Consider the following 25,308-nt stretch of genomic DNA (forward strand, 5'->3'; position numbering starts at 1 on the left):
CCTCACCTATTAGATTATATGTTCCTTGAGAACAAAAAACCATTTTTTTCTTTCTTTTTTTCTTTGTATCCACACAGTTTAGTACAATGCCTGCACATAATTAGGGTTTAACAAATACATGTAGACTTGACTGCCTGAAAGTCTACTACTTAATCAGAATTTAAAAGCATGGTGAAAAACAAGGGGTAACTTACTCTATGCCCAGAGCTCAAGTTCTAAAATCATTTTATCTCCTCATAGTCAGCTGTGTTCCCCTCATCAGTCCTCCTTATTTCTTTTATTCTATTCTTATAGTGTCTCCCTTCTCTTTCCTGAATTTTCTTCATTCCCTCTTACCTCCCTTTATTTGTCAAAATAAGAAATTGATTTTTGTTGTTGCTGTTGTATTTACTAAATCAAATTTTATGTTTGGTTCTTATCCTTAACTTAAAAAAAAAAAAAGCTCAGGAAAGGTGAATATTTTATATTTCTCTTTTTAAAAACAAAATTAAATTACTTTAAAAAGAAGGTTATATATTGACTTTTTGTTGATATTTTTCTGCAGGTAAATTAAGATGTGCTTAATACATATTAATTGGATATGTACTTTGTGCTAGGTGTTCAATGATCCATACCTGTTTTGGTGGTGTCATATATTCTCTTAATCCATGTTTAGTTGAAAAGTGGGAGTGACCCCATAGATACAGACTTAATATGGCACCCAAGAGGACTTTATATCCTTTTCTTCAGACTTAGTATATAAGCCCTTTCTCACAAGACTCCTTTGCCCCTAATCTGGGAGACTTTAGAGCCCAAGAAAGAGCACATGATATTCTGGAACCTGCTATATCTAAATTTTTATCTTCCAGCATAGTTCTCTGCACATAGTAGGTGCTTAATAAAATGGTTATGGAATTGACTTTAATTGATTCATACAAAGAATGCTCAGGTGTTAAAGCTGTCTTGGGCCTCTGACCCCTGAATCAGATTCCAAATTCCCTCTGGATGGAAACTCAGTCTTTGGCTATAATGGAGCAGCCAACTTCAATGAAGCCTTTGTTCTTTTGGTGATTGCAGTGAGATAGGGAAAAGTTCTCCAGAAGGCAACTCAAAGACCTGTCCCCTCAGCACAACCTCATCCTGTGAAGAATAGAATGTCATATCAGGAATTGGAACCCTGGGATAGCCTCCTTCACCTTTGCCCAAACACGTATATACACCATCCCCTGCAGATTCGTTGGGATGTTAGTGCCACAGGACATGGGGGAGTGGGTCTCCTCGAAATCACTGGGACAAACATAGCACTGTCCATAATGGAGTTCCCATCAGTAACTATTAGTACCAAGATCTTTGTATTCTCCAAAGCACTATTTTGCATCAGGTAAGTGTTGAATAAATGAATGAACCCATGAATGATGGGTTCTGGTGATATCTGGTGAGAGCAACGTCTCGGTCCCAGAAGAATATGAAGCTATATTTTTGGCTTAAACTTTATTCATTAAGTACATAACTGTTTTTTTTTTTTCTTGCTCCTTGCAGATTTCATGAACTATTCCATTGGGGGCTCCATATTCCTACACATTTGATACCTGAGAAATAATTGCTCAAAAGGCAGAGCCAGGCACCCCAATAATCACTTCCTTTCTCCCAACTTGGAGCTTGTAAGCCCTGCATAAAGGTCATGGGGTGCAGCCGTGCTCAGGCAGAGGACTTGTTCTTGGCCGGGCCGGAAGCAGCGAGTGATGCTCACTCCCTCCCAGGAGGCCCAGGTAAGTCACCACATGCTGGACAGGGAAAAGGCATTGAGTTTCAGGCTCGGAAGCTAGTCTTCTTGTACTCCAGGAAAAGTAGGTTGGCTCCCTTGCCCCTTACCCTGGCACTCTCTGCTTAGATGCACTGCTCTATTAATGAAGACAGCATCATTTCAGTTGGCAACATCTAAATCTAACTCAGCGGACAGAACACTGGGCCTGGCCTCAGACACATCCTTGGGCATTCTGGGCAAGTCACTTAACCTGTTTGCTTTACTCCACCGGAGACTGCAATGGCAAAGCACGCTAGTATCTTTGTTGAGAAAATCCCAGGGACAGGGTGGTTCCGAGGGCCACGAAGGTTGGACATCTGATCTCACAAATCCTGGACCAGTTGGGGGGTGGGGATTCTGGAGGCAGGAATACAGCATTTTAAAGCTGGAATGGCTATCGCTAACAAGGCATGAGGCTCTGCTTAATTTTCTTGGCCACCGCCGCTGGGAAGAAGATTTCTGTGCTATGTCTTCCCAGAAGAGTTAGGAGAGAGAGGGCAGCTAAGCTACAAGGGGACGAGAAGAAAGAGCCTAGCTGGCGCCTTCCAGGGCACTACAACAATCTCGGGGACAGCTTATGGGGACAGGGGAAGCGCTTGTCTCATTTTGAGGCCCCAAGAAGAGGGAGGAGAAGGAGGAGGAGTACAAGGTCCCCAAAGGCCCCGAGGAGAATTTTTCATTGTAAAAACAAAACAGGGCCCAGCTGCCAGCTGCACTTTCTGACCCCACGGTTAAGCCTTGCCGGAGAGGGCTCCCCAAACTCACCTCCCCACCTCTCCTCTCCGGGGGTGAGGTTATCCATCATGTACCAGACACAAGCCATCACTCACTGCTTCCGGCCCGGCCAAGAACAAGTCCTCTGCCTGAGCACGGCTGCACCCCCTGACCTTTATGCAGGGCTTACAAGCTCCAAGAACTGCTGACCAGGCTTCCCCGAGGAAAGTGGTCCTTCCTTCAACTAATGCTGCTTTTCCCAGCCACCCAAGCTCAGTTCAAGCCCCCAACAGCAAAAGGTGATGAACTAGTCTTCCCTTCACCCCGATTCTGGAGGGGGAAAATAACACTTTTGTTGTTTTTTTCCCCTCCCTGATGGACTGCTCTGAGAAATTCTTCCCCGCCTCCTCAGCTTGGAGGAGCTGGCTGGCTGGCAAAGCTTGAGTGGAAAATTGGTGAAGCTAATGAATGGTATAGCAATGCAGAGGCCAAAGCCAGGAATACAGCTCTGGAGGGACTCGGCCGCACTGCCCCAGTGTGGACGAGCAGAGAGGCTGGAGGCTTGCACTTCACTTGCCCACCATGAGCTGGCTGCCCTTGACCTCTCCTCTCTACTTTGGACACAAGGAAAAATCCATTCCTTCAGAGATACACGAGTCATCCCCCTTCCCCTCCAGGTCTCCCTGGGTTGGAGGAAATCCAGCAGCTTTTCGTTCCACTCTCACCCTCCCCAATCTTTTTCTTCCCCGGCCCCAAATCCATTTTTTGCTTTCAAATAGAGTATTTCACATCACCTTTTGCCCCAAGTGATTTCACTGACCTTGCGGCATAGGCTGGAACTTCTTTCACCACCCAATTTGAAATGGAAGAAAACAAGCCCTTTCCCAGGCGGAAGCCAGTGCTGCTTTCCCCAGCCACCCAAGCTCAGTTCCTAGGTGGGGCAAGGGAGTGGGCTGCATGAATTGCCTCAGAATAGCTGTAGGATTGGGTTCTGCCTGGCCCACCCCAGTCAACAACAATCCTCAAAACTCCAGTGTATAGTCCTGAGATTTGAGGACACAGGAGGGGGGTGGTAGTGGTATGGAAAGCATCAGAGAATGAGATTCTTGGCCATCAAGACAGCTCAGGAGTAGTAACCTCCTCTTATCCTTTTCTATAGGGTTCTACAGTGTCCAATTAGTTCTCTTCAATAGGCACTTCTCAAATTGGGTGAGATGAAGGCAGCTTGGAGGACCCCTGGGAGAGAAGGGGAAGTCTGGCCTAAGGAAGCAGGGGTTGGAGGGTGATGGTTTTGGCACCCGTCAGCACAGCCTCTCCCTGTCATGGCAGGTTTTTGCTGAAACTGAGAGACAAAGACCTGCTTTGTGGTCCACAGCCTTCAAGGGGATGGCAGTCAGGAATGGAAATGGTCAGCTTTTCCATCTAACTGTAACTTTTCCTCCCCCTGCCCCGGCTCCTTCAACCAGCCACCAGATTCCTTCAATCAGGGTAGTGGGTGGAGCTCTAACCCCCTCTCTTCCCTCCCCCCATAAATCCTTTTATTGGTTGCAGGTTTCTGAACATTCTGAGTTTCTTGTGTGCTCAGCCTGTCCTGTTTGCTGACCCCCTCCCTACCTCCTGCTCACATCTGGGTCAGAGAGGTCCCGAGGGGTTGCCCACATTACTGTTCTATTAGAAACCAAGCAGAGCCCCGAATCTCGGTACCATGATGCTGGCTTGCTAGCAACTCTGAATTCTCCCCTTTTGTTCCCCCAAGGCTCTCCTTATGGAAATGCTCTGTCCTGTCCCTTCTGCCTCCCCATGACCAGTACTCAGTCCACTCATTAGTCCTTCCTTCTATCTGGAACATAAGGGCTTGGGCTCTGGTAAAACATGCTCAGCAGAGAAGAGGTGAGAGGGAGGGAGGGAGGGAGAGAGAGAGAGAGAAAAAGGGAGGGAAGGCTTTCCTGGAATCCTTATTAAACTTTCCAAAGCCAGCCAGAAAGTGAATACAGGCAACTCTAACCCCTCCCCACTCCCCCAGGAACATTTGTGAACTGCTAGGGAGGCAGCCACTGCTTTAAACTGGGGGAGGGGCTTCCATACCAACAAAATGCTCAGAAATGGAATTTTTTTAAAAGGGGAAGCCTCTCCACTCCTGGATTTGGGGGGCTTGGTGATTTTTTGGGTAGCTCTTTGTTTTTAGGATTTGGACAAATACTTTGCATATCATACACCATTAGCCGTGAAAGAGGCATTAGAAATCACTCAGTCCAGCCTTTTGGTGTGACAAATGAGCCCTGGCCCCTGACACTTATAAGGGCCCAAATCTCGTTATCTCTAAGACTTGAATTCCCATCCAAGATTTTCCTTAGGAACATTAAAATTTGACCTTGTGAATATTTATATTGGACAGGTTTTTCTTCAACCTCACAAAAAGAAGAACGAGCTTGTAGTTGAATCCATTCATGCTCAGGAAAATTCCCCCCATTTTTTTTTTTTTTTAGGGCATAGGCAACCCTCCCTTCCTTCCAGGTCACAAATTTTTGGCCCTAACCTCCAGAGTTCACATGTTTTAGGACCAGGTTCTAGAATAGGTTTGGGTTGCTCCTGGGGGGTGCATGATTTCCTCTCCACTGAACCTTCTTCCCAGGGAGGCTTTACAGATCCATATTATGGCTTAGAGGATTCCCATCAGATCTGAGTATCTGTATGGATACTCAGAGTCTCTGCTCCTTGGTTCTCTTTCTCTTCCTACTCCCCCACCTCATCTTTTAAAAGCCAAGCCCAAGGGACAGCTCAAACCTATAGACTCTATCTTCAATATTGCATCAAATATGTGACCCACAACTACAAAACTTTGAGTTTGAGTCTGTGCAAAAACAAAGGCCTCATCATTCAGGCTGTGGGGATCCAGAAGGAGAATCCAAGCCTAGTCTAGAAAATTCACATCTTGTTCAGCATAGAAGGGAGCTTAGCCAGCTCAGATACAGGTCTATTGTTTAAGAAAAAAGATAAATGCCTCATCCTCTCAGGATTGGAATCCAGGTCTCCTGACACTAAGTTCAATGTTCTTGCCAATACATTGTTATTTTTCAGTCATGTTCACTCTTTGTGACCCCATTTAGGGTTTTCTTGGCAAAGATACTGAAGGGGTTTGCCATTTCCTTTTCCAGCTCATTTTACAGATGAGGAAACTCAGGCAAACAAGGTAAAGTGACTTGCCCAGGATCATACAGCTAATAAGTATCTCAGGCCATATTTGAACTTCCAGGTTCTTCCAGATTCCAGGCCCAACAGGCAATGGATGGAGAACTGTGCTGCTACCAAATTACTCTGCCTCCAAGTGCTCTTATCTCCTTAAGACAACTCATGCTTCTTGAGAGCAAATTATGGACAATCCTCAGTTCATAAATCCCTTCAATAAAATGGTTTTGTCTAATAACCATTAACAAACCTTGAGGAAGATTTTCAGTGTGTTGGGTAAATCTGATAAGGAGGATTTATGATTAGATGTGGACAAGAATTGTATAGCATGAGAAGGGGTGAGCATCCACATGACTGAAATTCTTAGATCCATTAAAAAGCCACCAAAATAACTGTGCCCAAAGGGCTATCAAACTGTGCCTACCCTTTGACCCATCAGTGTTTCTCCTGAACTTATATCCCAGAGATCTTAAAGGAGGGAAAGGGACCCACATGTGCAAAAATGTTTGTAGCAGCCCTCTTTATAGTGGCAAGAAACTGGAAACTGAGTGGATGCCCATCAATTGGAGAATGGCTGAATGAGTTGTGGTATATGAATGTTATGGAATATTATTGTTCTGTAAGAAATGATCAGTGGGATGATTTCAGAGAAGTCTGGAGAGACTTGAATGAACTGATGCTGAGTGAAATGAGCAGAACCAGGAGATCATTGTTCACAGCAATAAGATTATATGATAATCAATTCTGATGGATGTGGCTCTCTTCCACAATGAGATGATTCAGACCACTTCCAATGATCTTATAATGAAGAGAGCCATATATACACAGAGAAAGGACAGTAGGAATTGAGTGTTCATCACAACATAGCATTTTAATTCTTTCTGTTGTTGTTTGCTTGCATTTTATTTTCTTTCTCATTTTTTCCTTTTTGATCTCATTTTTCTTGTGTAGCAAAATAATTGTATAAATATATATGCATATATTGGATTTAATCTATATTTTTACCATGTTTAATATATATTGAATTATTTGCCATCTGGGGGAAGGGTTGAGAGGAAAGGAGTGAAAAATTGGAACACAAGGTTTTGCAAAGGTCAATGTTGAAAAATTGTCTATGCATATGTTTTGAAAATAAAAGCTTTAATAAAAAAAAAAGGCACCAAAATTAACTGACCCAAACCACATTTTCTTTCTTATTCTTGGGGCACAATTGTGTTCCTATATATTTATTGCTATTCAGGGTCCAATACCTCCAGCTAGGGAGGGCTAGAGTAGTCTCAACTCTCTAAGGCAAGAGTACTCAAAAATGTTTTAGCAGCAGAATCCTCTGCTTTAGATGGCACTTCAACAGAACCTTTGCAGTAAAATCTTTATAATTAGTTTTTTTAGCTGATTAGAACTAATAGTACCAAAAAAATTACTTATTTAAAAAAATCTATTTTCAGATCAGTTTTATTCAGTGTAACAATAATACAAATTATTTATTCACAAGGACCCAGATTGTTTGTTATCTAGCTGTAAGTGTTTTATAATTGGAAACACCATTGGGAACAATAGTTCATTCTAAAAGCTGCTTCACAACAATTTTCATTTTCCCCTTTATTTACATAAGCCAGTAATGTTTGAGATTATTTCAGTTCTTATTTTCACTTGAAAAATTCAATAATATTGCTTTTAAATTTGCTATGTTTTGATAAATGAAACATGCAGGGAAACATGGAAAGACCTAAGAGAAAATCAGCAAAGCAGAATAGTCTACATATACTGTGTGCAGGTATAAATCTAAATGTTTTCTTTTTATGAACCCAAACACACACATGTATTAAAAAAAAATAAAAGCCAGAGGGAGACCTTCTGACAGATTTGGAAGGAGACAGAAAAAAATCATTCTTTTTTAATTTGCTGGAACTTTTGTTTGGTTTTATTATATTTTGTTAAATGCTAAGGTTTTTATAACCTATTTTATTACTTATTTTGTATGTTTATTTGATTATGTTTTACTAATGGCTTATATTTTTTAAAAAGTAGCTTGATCTTGCTTATAAATGCTTTTGTAATTTTTCCAGAACTATGATGTTGTTAACATAACAGACATAGATTATTAAATTCTTGAAAGGAAGCCTAAATTGGAGATTGCTTCTGCCATATTGGTTTTCTCCAGTAATCTGAATTCTGCAACGAAGTTTATGGATGTTTACTTCATCAGAATAATGATTAAGAATACTTATCTCTTTACTTAACTCTTAAAACATTCTGAAATTTCTAAAAATATAAATGAATACTAATCATTTTACATGTATTTGGCCAAGATACACCAAGATAATCCAAACTCTTGGGTTAGATCTCAGAAGAATTATACCTCATTTAACTCTACCTGAAAGACAATCCCCTTTTTTAATATCCCAGAAAAGTGGACTTTCAGTATTTGCTTGAAAATTTATAATGAGGAGGAATCCTCATCTCAGGTAACCCATTCCACTTTTTGGACATCTCTCATTGTTAGAAAAAGTTCCTAATTACATCAAGTTAAAATTTGTTTCTCTCTACATTCTATCCACTGCTTCTGGTTTATCCTTTGTGGCTAAAGAATAAGTGTTATTCCCCTCTTATATGACAACCCTTTGAATAGTATAAATCCTTTTTTTCTCAAGGTGAAATATTTCCAGTACCTTCAGTTGATTTTTCTATGTCATTATTTTGGGTCCTTTCATAATGGTCCAGAGGTGTTCCTATGGACACCCTAGTTCATCAATGTCCTTCCAAAAAGATGATAACCAGAAATGATCAGGGCAGAGTATTAATGGATTTATTATCTCTATAAGATAGAATGTGCCTTCTTTGCCATTTATCCTGTATATAGTTTATTTGAACATGTTTATTTGTATTTTATCTCCCACATTTGATTGCAAACTCTTTGAGAAAAGCAATTATTTTATAACTTTCTTTTTATTTTGACAGCCTAGTATAGTGCCTGGCACATAGTAAGCTTTTAATAAATATTCACTGACTGACCTTCCCTATCATAATACTTCGAAGGGGATATTTTTAAAATGCTAAGTATAAGAGATCAACTAAAGCATAGAGAGAGCATACATAATTGATTCTAGACCTGTAATGGTTTCATATTTTTAGTAATATGATAGATTTTGAGCCATGATAGGTGATTCTTTCTATCAGTTGATAACCCACTGTATGCAAACCATGAAGACTGGGTAGAATTGAGTCACTTGGCCAACAAGTATTTATTAAGTACCTATTATGTGCTAGACACTGTCTAAAAACTGGAGATAGTATGTCCTGAATCCTCTAGTTTCCAGGAAACAGAGTTTGAGTAATTTCATTGCGAAGGTACCCTCTCAATTAAATAATATAGGGAACCCATGTGAATGGCCCTGTCAATCATCAGTGTAAATTTCAAGTTTGATTTTAGAAGTGAAAGCCTATATCCCAACAGTGTGTTCTACTTCAAAAACTTTTACTAGACATTTCCTCTGCTCCTCCCACATAATACTACTAAATATCCCCATTTTGTTTAATCTTCCAACTCTAATCTCTGACTTTTCTTGAAAGAAACATCCTATTCAAATCAATAAGCTATCAAGTTCCTGGCTTTATGGTAGGTAATCTATGCATGAAGATTATATAAGGGAGGTAAATATAAAGTACCAGAAGCATTCCAAGGGAGAAAATGCTGAAATGTCTCCATGTTCCCCTTACTCCTCCTACCTCACTACACAAACATGAATTCATTTGATTTTCTACCATCATTCAAATAAATAAAACCCCATCTCTAACAAAAAGAAGTAAAGATTTTTTTTAATAACTCCTATTTTAAATAGATAAAGTCTACTAAGGCTCTCTCTCTATTCACCTTCCCTAACTACTAATATTTCCATTCTGCATATAGAATATATGCACCATATTTGATTGATAAGCTTGATGTTAATTTATATGGATATTATTTATATCTGTTTTCTTCAGTGTTGTCTTAGAGTAAGTCCCTTGATATTGAGAATCATTGCACAAATTTGTACAGAGCAAAGCACAATATATAAGTGCCAGATATAAGCACTTGATAAGGATGTTTTATATTATGTGTATCCCAGAGCATTATTAGATGCTTAATCGGTGCACTTGTCAGAAGCCTCAGTCAACATAGCATGAGACACTTGTCCCAAAGCATTGATCAATTCATGCAGATAACCAAATTCTTTCTTAACTATTGTCAATTTTCTATACAATGACAAGCAGCCAGAGAATCACAAATGGACCTATTAAACTGCTCTCAGAATCTCTGCAACTTAAATTCGGATCCTCAACAGTTTCCTTGCCTTTCCCACCTCCTCCCCCCAACTTAAAAAAAAAAATACATTCTCTTTTGACCCACTGAATATGGATACTAGTCCCATACAGTCCATTACTCCCATTGGGTTATAGAGATTGAGACATTCTTTCTGAGGTCTTTCAAACTTGTGTGCTAAGATAGCAAGTAGGTCTGTGGGTGTGTAATCTGTAGCCCAGGGAGGTCAATTATTAGGTGTCCAGCCACAACTGCTGCTCTCTTTAACAAGGTCTTTCTTTTGCCCAAATTTCCCAAAAAAGCCTCCCCATCAGAGAAGGAAATTGGGCTGGGGAAAATCCCATCTTATCTGACCCAAGTGCTAAATGATTATTCATATCATTCATTCATTTTCAAGTCTGACAATCAGGAAAATACTTTGATCTTAGAACTTTAAAATATTTTCATATTTCTGAGACAAGGAAGTGTGCTCCAAAATCACCAATCAAAATCATCTTCCTCTGAAAGAAGGATCATAAGGAGCACAGAGCCCATTCCTACAACCTATTCCATCACATGCTTTACCAAGGCCTCCATCCTCAATAATGTAAGATGTCACCCAAATAGTTTAGATGCCACAAGACTTTTTCCTAAAGAAACTATGTGGTAGCTAAGATTATAGGTGTCCACCACCATTCGGAACACAATATATACCTGTATATATGGTATATAGTATATACTGTATATACTTCCCAGCCCTGAAATTATCCTTCCTCAATAAATCTGAGGATCTCTGTCCCCCAACATTACTTAGGTCATAATCAAGGGCTAAATGCTGAGATTGCATATCCCTGAGCAATCCTGTATGAGACCAATGGCTGGCCCCAGGTCCTTCTTTCCCTTACCTTGTTCAGGCAAGGTTGGGGCTGGTCTGGCAGTGCAGAGTGTGGCTGTGACCAGCACAGCCCAGAAAAGGAGGCCCTTCCAGCTCCACATCCCAGTTCTACAGTTACAGATCGGTGACAAGGCTCCACACCTCCATGGGGACTCTACCCGGTCCTTGGGTTTGACCCGCCTTCTCAAGGTATATCTGCGGAAAAGATCAGAAAGTAATGAAGAAAACATTAGGGGCCGAAGAAAATAGTAAGATTGTGTTGGTGGGTAGGAGGGGGTCCCCAGATTATGTTATCATTTTCTCAAACCATGCTTAAAGAGATAACTTGTTTAGAGTAGTTATCCCTGTCAAGGTATTAGATTCCAGGCATCTGGCATTTTTTTCTTTTAAAGGTCAGTTCTTCCTTCTTGTCGTGTTTGGAAGTGTAGGGGTTACTTACAGACCCATTTCCACTCCTGTCTGACATGGGAACTCAATTCACTTTATTCCTTCTTCCTTTGACTGCATTTGAGCCCTCACCCAGGGGCTTAATACACTGATTCTGGACTTAGTTTGCCATGGTCTCCGAATAGCCTCTGAAGCTCAATATTCCTGAGCTCTAGAGATCCAAGAGACTCAGCCTGGTGGCTGAGATTATAAATGGACCCCAATCTGCCCACCCATTCTGAACACAGAATATACCTGTATATAGTATATACTGTGCAAATGTATTGTGTATATAGTATAACTACATATTCAATTTAGCTATTTATACACACACAGAAGGTCTGCAGTTTATACATCCAAACACATACATATACACATGTAGTATATATAGCATATATATGCAGGATACACACACACACACATACACACACACACATATATATATATTATACAGTATATATACCACATATATTATGTACATATATAAATACAATTTGCAATATATACAATATACATATAAATACATACAGAGTATATATATATATAATTATACAGTGTATTTATATGCTACATATAAGGTATATAGATACATGTAGTATGTATCTATATGTATATGTACATATATACTATGTATATAGTTGTTACTATTTTTTCAGTCAAGTCTGATTCTTTGTGACCCCATTTGGGGATTTCTTGCAAAGTTCCTGGGTGATTTGCCATTTCCTTCTCCAGTCCATTTGACAGATAAGGCAATCGAGGCAAACCGAGGTTAAACCTGTTTTACACAGGACCAGGTTCACACAACCAGGTCCAGGTCTTCCTGTCCTGACTCCAGGCCCAGTACTTTATCCACTGTACTACCTAGGCCCGCCTGTATACATTAATATATACTGTATTTGATGTTCTGCCTTGGATACAAAACTAAAAAGATTTTAAGAATTTTGCCACAAAGTTTCCCCTAAGGCTGGAATTCTAGGAAATCCAGGGTTACATGGGTGACCTCCTATCTTTCCTGAGTTAAGAATAACTTGGTCAAAAGCTTTACAAACTTTTTCAAAGGCAAAAGAGAATCACAAGTTATCTAATGTTGACCCTGATTACTAGATGGTGAATTGGATAGAATCCTGGACATGGAGTCAGGAAGAAATCACTGAACCTGAATGAAGTTCACGGGAATAATGCTCAAAACACAGCCTCAGACTTATATTAACTGTGTGATCCTAGATAAATCACTTAGCTTATACCTGTCAGTTTCTTCATTAGTAAAATAGAGATAATAAGAATAGCATCTCGTTCCCAGGGTTGTAATTGAGATAATATTTATAAAGTACTTAAAAAATCTTAAAGTTCAATATTACTTTAAAAATTCCTCTGACAATAATTCACTCAGAAAATCAATTCAACAGGTGGTGGTGAATGGAGAGAACATGGTAGAGAGGCAGCTCAGGGAAGTGCTAGACCTAGAGTTGGAAAGTACAGAATTCAAATCTAGCCTTAGATATTTATCAACTATGTGACTGAGCAGGTTACTTAACTTGTTTGCCTGTTTCCTCCTTTGTAAAGTGAAGATAATAATAGTTTCTACCTCCCCGGGTTGTTGAGGATAAAATATATTTGCAATATTATTATTACTATCAAAATTCACTCAGAAAACCAATTTCCCTGGTGGTGAGAAAAGAACAGTAGTTGGCAATTAAAAGTTTTAAGTTCTAATTTAGCTATCTGTTATCTTGATCAAATCATTTGAATTTTTCTGAGCCTCACTTCCCTATCTCTAACAAGAGGGAGTAGATATAATTGATCTTTACATTTCCTTCAGTTCTAAATCCTGTGATCTTATGAAGTAAGCTTGTCATTTGTAACTTCATTTGTAAAATGAAAAAAATTGGGTTAGATTTCTTAGAGGCCTAAAAATGTCTTTTGGTTTTTAGTATTCTATGATCCTCTGAATAAGAGAAAAATTACTAGACCTCACTTACCAGAAGCGATTCATACCTCTCTAGTTATTAAAGACAACTTTCTTTGATATCATTGTGGAATTATAGTTTGAACATAAGACTGAAAGATAGTGGCTGATGACTTAAGGATGATTAGGAAAAATATAGGAATATAGGAATCATCTAGTCCAAATACCTCATATTATAAATGAGGAAAGTTAGGCTCGGATGAAAGAAATGATATCTGTAAGGTCTTATAGCTGTTACTTGGACCCAAGTCTTCTGAGGGTAAGTCCAGTGCCCTTTCCGTTATATTCTTCTCTCTGTTCAATCAGAGATGCCTGTTTGGTAAGGACATGACTCAAAGATGCTCATAGTTGGCTCTTGGCCCAAAGCATACCACCTCTATGATTTCCTTTCCATAATTCTCCAAATAATGAAGACAAAAGCAAGGTCTTACACTCCTCTGGAGAACAACATATAGCTATTTAATATTTACAAAACAATAGGCCTCCTGGGTACTGGGCAGATTCTAGCTATCCACTTATCTCCATGTTATAACTACATATTTATGTGTATGTTTGTATCTAGATAATTAGAGATATAGTAATACATAAATATAGGGTATTTAAAAATTAGCAAAGTGCTTTACATATGTTATTTATGCTGAACCATCCCTAAAGGTAAATGCTAATATTATCCCCATTTTTCAGATGATGAAACGAGGCAGGTAAAATTTTTGTGACTTTCCAGAGTCATAAAAATGATTAAACCTGAAGCAGGATTTGAATTCCATTCTTTCTGAATCCAGGTTTAGCACTCAATATACTTTGCCACATATGCAGACATACACACACACGTATGTATATATATATATATATACATATAACCAAGTATACTTTGTATACAACCAAGTATACAACCAAGAGGCTTTCATCCTAAAGGTGAGAAGCCCTCTAAATTATTCAGAGAATCCACCTCTTTGGAACATGTCCTACTGTGATACACTGACCTTGCTTCTCCCCCTGAGCTGGGCTGGGCCCCCTGCAAGTGAGTCAGTGCTGGCTGGCAGCAAACTCCATGAATTCTTGGCTTTGGGTGCATGTTCTCTTGAGCGAGCACAGGAGTGGGTGAGCAGGCTTGTGTGTACACACACACACACACACACACACACACACACATCTGTCCCCACTCTTCACCACAGCTTCAACTCATTTCAGCTAAGGGCTCCCGTCATGACAGGTAGTAAACAACTGAGAATCATTCAACTCTTCCCTCCAATTTCCTCTCCTGATCTCAGCAGAAGCTCTATGTTCCAGGCATTTGGGAAGCAGCTCACTTACTGATCTTCCATTTTAGACATAAGAGAGCCTGACCTCCCAAACACAGTCAGCTACAGGCAGGCTGCCTCTTTCCCCAGATTTTTTTTGTTTAGATACTATGATATCATGGATTGGGGGAGCTCCCCAGTGAGGTAACTCCCTTTCCTAAGGAACATCAGCAACTATTCTGAAATGCATAGTCTTAGAGGGTTGATTGACTTAAAGAGATTACGTGACCTGCCTATAATTGCATAGCTAGTGGTGTCAAAGGCTGGCCTTGAATGCAGCCCGAGATTTATACCCTATTTACTAGGTTTATAGGCACTACAAAATCATGTCTCAAATTATTCTTTCCCATTCATAATTGTCAGGTCCAATAAAAGCCTACGAGTTCAAAAGATGACCACAAGGTCCCCCTGATATCTCTTGCCATCCTTGAGAGGAGGAAGGCAGAAGGGAAACAAAAAAAAGTGTCTATTTCAAGTCATTTTCTCAGAAAAAAACTCAAGGTTTATCTTTCCTAAGTTCAACATTTATAATGTAGATAGGGAGGAAATAAAGTATATAACTATGAGAAAATTATTTGACTTTTCTGGGCCTCAGTTTCCTTACCTGTAAAAATAGGGATGCTGGTCTAGGAATTAAGAAAATTAATTTAGACCATTAGCCTCAAAGAGGTTATAATATTAAATCCATTAGACTTGTTCTGCTTTCAGTTGCCCTTTACCACTTTCAAATATCGCATGGTCAGCAGACACATGCATCCTACCACTAATATCCACAGATAATAGTTATGAAAGGAAAGCTATAAAATTCTCATTCTGCAACTTTTGAAATAACTCATAAAGCGCTCAAAGTTGGCAAAATGTTTTACGTGTCATTTTATTGGATCCTCACAATAACCTGGTGAGGTAGATAGTATGAATATTATTATTCCTATTTTTATAGATGAGACTAGTGAGATTAAGTGATTTATCAATGACTACAAATGTTAAGTGTAAAAGCAGGGATACCAAATAAAATTCATCCAAATTCTGAGTCCAACACTCTTTTATATAACACATTGTCTTCACTTTGAAGGGACCTGGAAATTTTCACCATCTCCTTCATGTCATCTTGTCCACTTTGAATTAACTCATAAATTCTTACAACCCATTTGGAAGATCTGGATTCTATACAAAGCTTCCTCTGTGACACATAATTGTTTGTAGATACTTTCTAAAGAAGCAGCTTTATAAACTGGTTTAACCACCCATTGGAAGAAAGGCTTTGTCCCTAAGAGACATCCAATACATATCAAGGGCTCATTATTTTTAGGTTCTACAAATCTTGCAATGTTTCCTAAGGTTCTTAAGTCAGATTTTGATTACCACAATGGACCTGAATACATTGAGGGAATGGGGTCTTATTACAAAAAAGAAGAAGGGAAAAGAGGAAACAGATGATGTATTGAGGACTCTTCTATTCCTTCAATCTATAATTCTAACCAGTTAAAGAAGGTCACATCTCAGTAAAAGAAAGATGAGCTGACTGAGGATCTCTGAGAAACATTTGAGAAAGGATGGGAAGCCATCAAAACACCATTCTTGGATTATTCTTAAGTAATGTAGTGGATAGGGAATAAAGAAATCTGGATTTTAATCCTGGTTTTGTCTTTGCCACTACCTGGGAAACTCCCTCCTTCTCTCTTTGCCTGACATTTCTTCATGGAGTCTAGACCAGAAAAACAGACAGATGATTTCATGTTCTTCCAGATCGGAAGGAGGATCTGGAACTACCATTGGGTGCTGGCAAAAGGCATGAACTACTCCATTAAGGAAAGATGATTGATGAGAGGAACTGGTGTAGGTCACTCACTTTTCAAGGGATAGAATATTGAAGGGTAGCACAATACAAAATCCCAAATTTACTCAGCCATATTCCTACTCTGAGGGCTAGGTATAACAAAGAAAGAAATTTTCTCAACTTCCTTAGTCCTATAGGGCAAAAGCTTCAAAAGAGTGGCCTCCTAGATCCAGGGTTATAAATCTTTCTATTTACAAACAAAAGTGAAAACAGCACTTACTAGATTTGAAGTCAGAGATCTATAGTTCAAATTCTGCCACTTATTAGATGTGGGACTTTGGAAAAGTCAGAGAATCATAAATCTACACATGAAAGGGATCTCACTTTGCCATTCCAGGTCTTGGTTTCCTCATTTGTAAAATGAGGAAAGTATACTAGATGACCTGCTAAGGAAGGTCCTTTCTGGTTCTAAATCTGTTCCCAGAATCTTAGGGAAAATGGTCACCTTTCCCAAAAGTGGATACAGGGGGAAAAAAATCCTCAGTTTAGGGAGTGGCTGATGTGAACATTTAACAAACATTTGAAAAGATTATGCAGTTCAGCTTGCAAATTTTTTGTCTAACCCAAGGGAAATCCTAATATTTTTCTTAAGTCTTTGTATAAACAGGGTCCAAATGTCCTTTGGAAGAAATACTTTTATCAATCCTTCAAGGATCTCTTATTTCCTCTATGTGGATACCTTTTTGTTTTTTTAACAACCCCTTCACACCTGGTTTTCATAATTTGCTAGTTTTAGAGTTAGAAGAGGCATTAAATGCGGAATCCTTTCACCTTACAAATGAGGAAAATTAGATCCAGGGAACTTAAATGACTTCCCAGAAACAAGAGTTAGAAGGAACCCTAGTGAAGATCTAGTTCAACCAAAGTAACTCCTCAGTCCCACACAGTTGTAAATTTCAAAGGAAGAATTTGAACCCAGATCTTTGACTCAAGCATTCTTTCCATGTACTGAAATGTACTTATTAAATTGATATGGTAGAAAAAAAATCATCATTTGGTAGCCAATATCCTGGTGTTAAGTCCCTTTGAATTTAGCAAGGTTGGCCCATGGACAACAGGCCAGTAATCCATCATTGTGTCTTTTGTAGTCTTTCCAGCTTGGTAGGACTTGCTAGGACTTGTGCTCCTCTGGAACAGTCTTTAATGCAAGGTCACCTCTATACCACAATGAGACATGGGATAAAATAGGTATATAAAAATAGGAACAACAATAAAAGAAACACAAGGTGCCCTGTCATATTCTAGGGCTAAATGAAGTAATCTCTCTATAAAGGGCAGGATCTGGGCTATAGTTATTTTGAATATATCTGGGCACTTATTATATGCCAAAGACTATGCTAATTGAGTACTTTATGATTATTATCTCACTCCATCCTCACAATCCTAGGATATACAGGTTATCCCTATTATACAGCTAAGGAAATTGAGACCAAAAAAACTTAAGTGTCTTGCCCAGAGTCACATAGCTAAGAAGTATCTGAGGCTGAATTTTTATTAGGATCTTCTTGAGTTTAGGTCTTTTCTTTTTCTTCTAACTATGCAACTCGAGTTATAATTCACCCCCCACAAACAAACAAACAGATAATAGATTTTATTAAGTATAGGAAGATTAATTGTAGGACACTTAGGTGGCACAATGGATAGAGAGCTGGGACTAGAATCAGGAAAATCTGAATTCAAATACTGTTTTGGACATTATAGCTGGGTGACCCCAGGCAAATCACTTAACTCTGTGAGCCTCAGTTTCCTCATCTGAAAAATGAGCTGGAGGAGGAACAGCAAACCATTCCAGCATTTTTTCGAAGAAAACCCCAAATGTGGTCTCATGATTGTAAATAACAGGAGTAAATAACAACAATAGCAAAATACATAGCCAGACATACTGATATGATGGACCAAGGGATATCACAGTGACCAAATCTCTCTATTAGTGCAGGCTGGCACTTGATTTCCTTCTTATCTAAGAGTAGCTTAGGAGCACTGAAATGTAAAATAATTTGTCCAGCATCACATAGCCAATAGCAAGGGTGGAACTTTAACCCAAGTCTTTTCGATTCTCTTCACTATACCACTGCTATAATTCCTACTAAAATTGAAAGAAAAAGACAGTATATTTTATTTTATTGCATTGGAGGATAAGCCAAAACATGTGTGTCTTGAAAAAACAAGCATCTCAGCAAAGCTGGATATTAAATCCTCTTTGGAATCCATAGAATCTGATTTAAAATGATAGGGATGGAGTGCCTATAATACCTATAACCCTTGGATTTCTTACTATATACTACATTTGGGTCTTTTACACAGCCCTTGGGAAGAGGAATGTAAGATGAATTCCCCAAGAGGAAGTTAACTCATTTCAAGTCAGCTCAGGCCCTTCCAGAACAAGCTTCTTGAGTTAATTCTAGTTGTTTCCTTTTCTTAAGATGCAAAAAGTTTAATATTTAACTAAGAAAGCCCCCAGACCAACATGGTCCATAGAAATTGGATAGGAGATAAGAATACAGGTATTAGTGAAAGAAAAATGGGATTTGGAGTTAAAGTCCTCAGTTATTTATAATAGCTCTTCATTTGACATTAACAAATTACTTAAATTTCTAAGTCTCAGTTTCTTTCTTTAAAATAAAAAAAAAATGAGGGGGTTAGCCCGTCTGCACTCTAAGATGTTTTTCAGTCCTGTTCCTAAATGATTTGTGATCTTCAACAGTTACCATTACCCCAAACAAACAAGAACTATCCTTTATGTTAAGCATCGACTTTAATACAATACTTTTATTTTTAAACTGGGTAAAACAAATAGTGGTAGGAGGAGTGTCATTGGGGGATGGGTCTTCAAGCTGACTGATCACTTGTCAGGTATTCCAGCTCCTGTATAAGTGGGTCCAGGAAGAGGATTCCCTGAATTCCTTTCCAACATTAGAGGTCTTACCAAATTAAGCTATATTATTTATCATAATAATAGCTAATATTTATACAGTGCTTAGTATGTGCCAGACACTGTGCTGAAAGTTTTACCAAATTAAAAGATATTATTTATAATAATAATAGCTAATATTTACATAGTGCTTAGTATGTTCCAGGCACTGTGCTAAGTGCTTTATAATTACTTTCTTCTTTGAGCCTCATAATAACTCTAGGAGATAGGAACTATTATTGTCCCTATTTTAGGGATGTAGAAATTGAGGCAGAGATCAGGTGAGTTATTTTGCCCAGACTCACACTGCTATTGTTTCCTGTAGGTTTTTTGTTCAGGTCTTCCTGATTTTATTTATAACAGTGAAACAAATCTAAATGTTATTGTTTTGGAGTGAAGGATGAGTAAATACACTGTTGTAGTACCCCAATGGAAAGCTTCAGTCCTATGGAAAGTGCTGGTCTTGTTGTTTGCCCTTCATTTTGAAGAGGACCAGTGACATCATCGAGTAATGTCTTGACTTGTGTATGTATGGATTTAAGTGAGGCAGAGTTGTACAAAGTCATCCAGTGACAAGACAAAAGTCAGGTCAGTGGCCCAGGATGCATTCGATTTATTGCAGTCTTCCATGTCCCTCCTGGTTAGTCTTTGAATACTTGAGTTGAAGTTCCTTCTCGGCTCATTTACTAGCTTTGTAACTCTAGTAGTTATTTAACTTCTCTGAGTCCCAATTTCTTCATCTATAAAATGGAAAATATTAATTTTTGTACTCTCTGCCTATACCTGTCCAAGACTGTTGTGAAGAAAGTGCTCTGTGGAAATGTGAGTGATGAAGTAATTAATAATAATAATGTTAGTCTTGTCCATTTCTTCTTGACCCCAAGGACCACAGCATGCCAATACTGTCCATGGGGTTTTCTTGGCAAGGACATCTGATTGCTTTGCCATTTCTTTTCCAGGGGAATGAAGCAAATAGAGATTAAAGTGACTTGCCTGGGGTCACACTCCTGGTGTCTAAGGGTCCATATGAACCCAACATTTTATCCACTGAGTCATCTAGTTGCTTCTATATTAATTATACCATCACACTTGAAAGATCCGTGATTTCATCAATGGTAGGTGCCTCCCAAACCACAAACTCCTCTTGGTTGTCATGAACTGCTGAGACAGAAAAAATACCTCTGCTGATAGCCAGCCATCAGGGAATGAGCCTTTCAGAATCCAGCTTGGCTAATTCTGAAACAACAAACACTGTTTCTAAACAGGAATGGCACCATAAAGATCAACAAATATAAGGAGAACTATAGAAAAGCCTGTGGGAAATAAGGCAAAGTGGAAAAAGCAGAAGCACTTTCTGTAGGAAAACTATTATGTGAAAATATTCGCATGTACATCACTGGATGGAAAGAGTACGCTGGAGTTATTTATACATTGCCAGTAACGTCTTTAGTATGGGCTGGGTTTTTTTTTTTTTTTTTTTAAACTGGAAAGGTGAGTAAATATTAAAATTTAAAAACATATAAACAGAAGTAAAGTACCCAAAGCAATGTCTTCTCTCGAACAGTATCCCTTCTTCCCAAATCCAGAATACTAAAGCCCCTACCCTCATTTTTCTCCCGGGCTCATTAGCAACCAGGGACAAAGGCTGGTGGTTGTATGGACTGGAAAATTTCCCTCCCAGGCGCAGGACTGCCTGCATGTATTCTAAGCCTTTTCCTGCAGGATCTGAAGGACAATGGCATCTACCAATACTCCTGGGCTTTTCTACGCTTCTGCCGGTGTCTTTGCTCCAGGCATTTCACTAACTAAACGAGGGGGTTGGACTGGTGACCCCTAAGGTCCCTTCCAGCTCGAACATTCTATATGTTTTGTGATTCCATAGATGCAGCCGCATTTTCAAAGTGCTCATTGTGAAACTTTTTAACGTAGGTGAAAAATATCCCGGGGAGAATGCTCATTTCCCTCCAAAACGTGCATCCCATTTTCCCCCCCCCCCCACTTTCTCCCCCAAAGCCGAAGCATGCTGTGAGGGAGCGTGGATGGGGAGTGGCCCGGGAATCTGGACGATCTCTATTAAAAACTGATATAACACTTAGCTATAGCTATGACTAAGAGTCAACGTAACAGATATTTCGAGGAGCTAGTCAGCCGCTAGCTGCTTAACAACCCGAGAGGGAGCCAAGCCCGCAGTGGCGTCCGCCTTCTCCAGTAAACTGAATACTGACCCGGTGCAACAGTCGCGGGGCTGAAGTTGCTTCCTACAAACTTTAGCCCCAAATGGGAGAAAATATGTAAACAAGTCATTAGGGAGGCCATAAGGGCAAGTTCGCAGCAAAGACAGCTCAGCCATTCCCCGAAAGTAAAGAGAGAGACCCAAACACTGGCCAGAGAGCTAATTAAGCACCAGAACTGGACTTCGTAGGGGCTGTAAAGTCATCCTCGAATGGTGGGGTGGAAAAAAAAAAGGTTGAGGAACGGGAGGAGGAGGGGGGAGACGGGCGGGAACACGAGGGGAAAGCAGCAACCCGCCCAATTGTCCGGAGGCTGTAGGGCAGTCGGTATACCAAAAAAAGCCTGGGTCCGGAGGTGCAGGGAGCAGGGCACATCTGCTGAGGAAACAGTCACCTTAATTACCATGTCTAGAGAAAGTGCGATTTCATTACAACCTCTAAAACTACCGCCCAGAGAAGGAAACCAGAGAAGTGTTTTCAATTTGAAAGAGAGACAGAAGGGAGGGGAGGAGGAGGGAAGTTTGTCTCCCTCTCCTTCCCTCCCCCACTAAACTTTGGACCATAAGGAGCTTTCCTAGTTTAGGGAATGGACACACACACCAAATACATGCAACACACACGCACACACACCCTCCCTCTTCTTTTAGATGGGTAACCGTTATTTTAAATACTAGGGCACAGATCTGCAATCCAAACTCTTTAAAAAACACAGAGACCAACTAGGCAAGGGGCAGCGAGAGCAAACACCTCAACCTGGCCCCATTCACACGCCCCCAGCGCCCGCTGCCGCCGCCGCCGCCACATACCAGCCTTCCAGAGGAAGAGTGGAAAAAGCAACGCATGACTGCCACCGCTGGGGGACGGCCCCCTGGGGCTCCCTTGATGGGAAAGGGGCAATCGGCCTTCCCAGAAAGCCCAAGAAACAGCAGCCCAAGAGTTCAGGCCTACTGCCCCTCCTCCTTGGAACCCCACCCTCCCTTCCCCAATCCAAACTCCAACAGGGAACGACACCTTTTCCGTTCTCCCCCTCCCCCCCCCCCCCCTTCAGAGCACAAAAGTGAAATTTTGGGGCTTTGGAGAGTTCGATCGCAACAGCTCTTGAGTTCTAGCGCAGTCATTCCCTAAGGGGTTGAAGGCTATCATTCTAGAGTGTCTTACCCAAATATCTTTCCAATACCTCCGTTCCCCTCCTTCAAAACTCCTATCCCCATTTATTATTATTATTTTTTACCACCCAAGATGCTGGAGAGAAGTTTCAATAACCTGGGGTCCAAGTTAACCTTTACTCTCTCTTCTTACTCCCATCCATCTCTTCGGCGCAGGAAATGCTCCTGGCCCCAGAGGAAAGTGAAGGATTTTAGCATTTTAGCATTTTGGAGGTGGGGAGAGGAGTAAAAAACAACAGAAATGCTAGGCGCTGTGTTTGCAATGCTGCCTGTACTGGGTGAAATGGAACCAGATGGGGCTCACTGGTGCAACATCTGGAAAACTAAAAAAATTTAAAGGTGGGGGGAGGGAGAACGAGACCACAGCAACATTTTGTAAATAGGCCAATCGTTTTTGGTCCCAGCAGAAGTAGACTGGTTTCAACCCCTTCTCTCTCTCTCACCCCCCCCCCCCCCACTCCCAGTTGAGTGAGAGAGGAAAGGGGGATGGGATGGAGGCTTCGCGGATTGCCAAACTATACAAAGGTGTCACTCTGGAAACTGAGTTTCCGGCCACCCCCCCACCCCCCTCCTCTTTTTTTTTAGCCAGCCCGCCTCTCCAGAAAACCACACAGGGGCCAGAGGGCAAATTAATCCAGGCAAGATCTTTGCCAGAAAGATGAGTGAGGTTCACTACTGCAAAGTGAACAGCACTGGATAAAACATACTCATCTCATCTCCCATATTCAGATAGATTAGTTGAGTTCAACGCTCCTCCTCCCTCCTTCCACCCCCAACACACACACATACAGAAAGAGAGAGAGAGAGAGAGAGAGAGAGAGAGAGAGAGAGAGAGAGAGAGAGAGAGAGAGAGAGAGAGAGTTATTCGTCCTTTGGGCTCCTTCCAGTTTCCCTCAACTTCCCTCTCTTCGCCCTTAAGGAATTATTCGTAAGAAAAGATAACCCCCTCCCCTAAAGAAAATACCTTCTTCTCCCTCCTCTAAAACGGACTCTTAGCCATTTAGTGACGCCACCTTTCGCCACCTCCCTAAAAACTAAACGAAGAAAAGCTATCCAACTACCATTCCCTCTTCCCCTCCCCCACCATACACATGTAGACACATCAGGGCCAGTACTTTAGTGGGAATGGGAAAAGGGGATTAGAAAGCGGTCCGATCCAATGATCGGACCAAAGCTACCTGCTGCAGTATTGGGGTGAGTCACCACGAGGGGTGGAGTGGAATGCAGCACACTCAAGATTCAGACACAATTTTTCCGTCGTCCTCAGACTCTCAAGCCTCCGGCCACCTTCTCCCTCTGGCCCTTTCCCTTTCCCTTTCCCGGGTCCGGAGGTGCATACCCCGCAGTCTCCCAGAACCCCGGACGTTAGTTTGCGCAGAAGTTGGGCGGCGGGAGGAACCGAGCTGGACAGGAGGCACAGAAGGAGCAGGGGCTCAAAACTGCGAGCGGGAGAAGAGGGGAGACAAAAGGGGGGAGCGAAGGGAGAAGAGAGGGAAAACCTCCTAAGTACGACAAATAGCTAAAGCTCCAAAGGGTTACAGGTCGTTAAACTAGCGCCCAGGGGATGGTGCAGGCAGAGACAAGGGGATCTCCCCGGCTTGGGGATCGCCAGCCGCCAAGGAGAGACGGCCTCATATCTGAAGGGGCCCCAGCCACTCTTACCTCCGTCTGGGTTGCTTTTTCCTTAGAGGAAAGTCGGCCAAAGCTCCAGGGGTTGGGAGTCCGGTTTCTTCAAGTTGGCCGGCCGCCCCGGGGACAGAACCTGTCCCAGCGGGGCCACAAGAGCCCCGCAGTCGCTGCACAAGTCCCGGGAGCGGCCCCTACACGGCGCCTCCAACCCCGGCGGGAACAATGGGGTCGAAGCGGGTGCCCGCCGGAGGGGGGGAGGGCGGAGGGCTCTCCCCTCCGCCTCCTGGGGTCTCTGGACCCCTGATCCCCCTCCTCCGGAGAGCCTGGGCTGCGGACGGCTCACAGCTTCTGCAGTCCGGGCTCCATCTCTCCGCAAGGGCCCCGGCTCCGCAGCGCGCCCAGGCTGTGACGGTAGTGGCGGCGGCTACTGCTGCGGTACAGATCCGAGTCTGTATGAGCACTGCCAATGTATCCCCAGGACTGGAGGAAAAGTCTTTAGTCACAGTTATTTCTCCAGCTGCAACAGCTCTTTGGGGTTGGGGGTGAAGGGAAAGAGAAGAAGTTCTATCAATACGCTAAGCCTGGACTCTCTGGGTCTTTTTCAGAAGCTGTTTTAAGGCGATCCAGGTATGCTTCCCTGGGTTCTTGGCGCGCTGCGGCTGAGCTAAGGTCCGGGATCTTGCTCAAGCCTTGCCCACTCTCCAAGCTGCTCCCGCTGCAGCTTCAGCGGCCGCCCGCGTATGCAACTGGAGCGCTTTTAAGGCTATGCGCCTGGAAGGCTCACTCACAGCTTCACTCACTCAGACGATACTCTAGTCCCCACCTCCATCTCCTCCTCCTCCTCCCCCTGCAGCTGCCTGCTGGGCCTTGTAGTTCCCTTACCATTGCTGCAGAGGGGGAAAACCAAGCAGTTGTGTTCTTGTAGCTAGGGGGTCTGCTCATTCCATAGAAAACCGTGTCGTTCAAGGTTTCTGAGTTAGAACG

At 41.4% G+C, this 25,308-nt stretch overlaps 1 protein-coding gene across 4 annotated transcripts in view; it reads right to left on the minus strand.

The window, feature by feature from the left end:
• The window catches only part of FGFR1 (fibroblast growth factor receptor 1), a 68,161-nt gene extending 43,695 nt beyond the window's left edge, over nt 1-24,466 (minus strand). For 2 of the 4 annotated variants that reach the window (XM_051975538.1, XM_051975537.1), the window contains exons 1-2: nt 24,358-24,466; nt 10,868-11,052 (exon numbers count right to left, since the gene is read on the minus strand). In XM_051975538.1, the coding sequence (XP_051831498.1) occupies nt 10,868-10,958 (91 nt within the window). In that variant the 5' untranslated portion in view covers nt 10,959-11,052; nt 24,358-24,466. The remainder of the gene's footprint in view (nt 1-10,867; nt 11,053-24,357) is intronic. The other 2 variants (XM_051975539.1, XM_051975540.1) reach the window with 2 other exon arrangements.
• Nucleotides 24,467-25,308: the final 842 nt, after the last annotated feature.

This window comes from Antechinus flavipes, chromosome 2, assembly GCF_016432865.1.
Source record: "Antechinus flavipes isolate AdamAnt ecotype Samford, QLD, Australia chromosome 2, AdamAnt_v2, whole genome shotgun sequence".
NCBI classification, from domain to species: domain Eukaryota; kingdom Metazoa; phylum Chordata; class Mammalia; order Dasyuromorphia; family Dasyuridae; genus Antechinus; species Antechinus flavipes.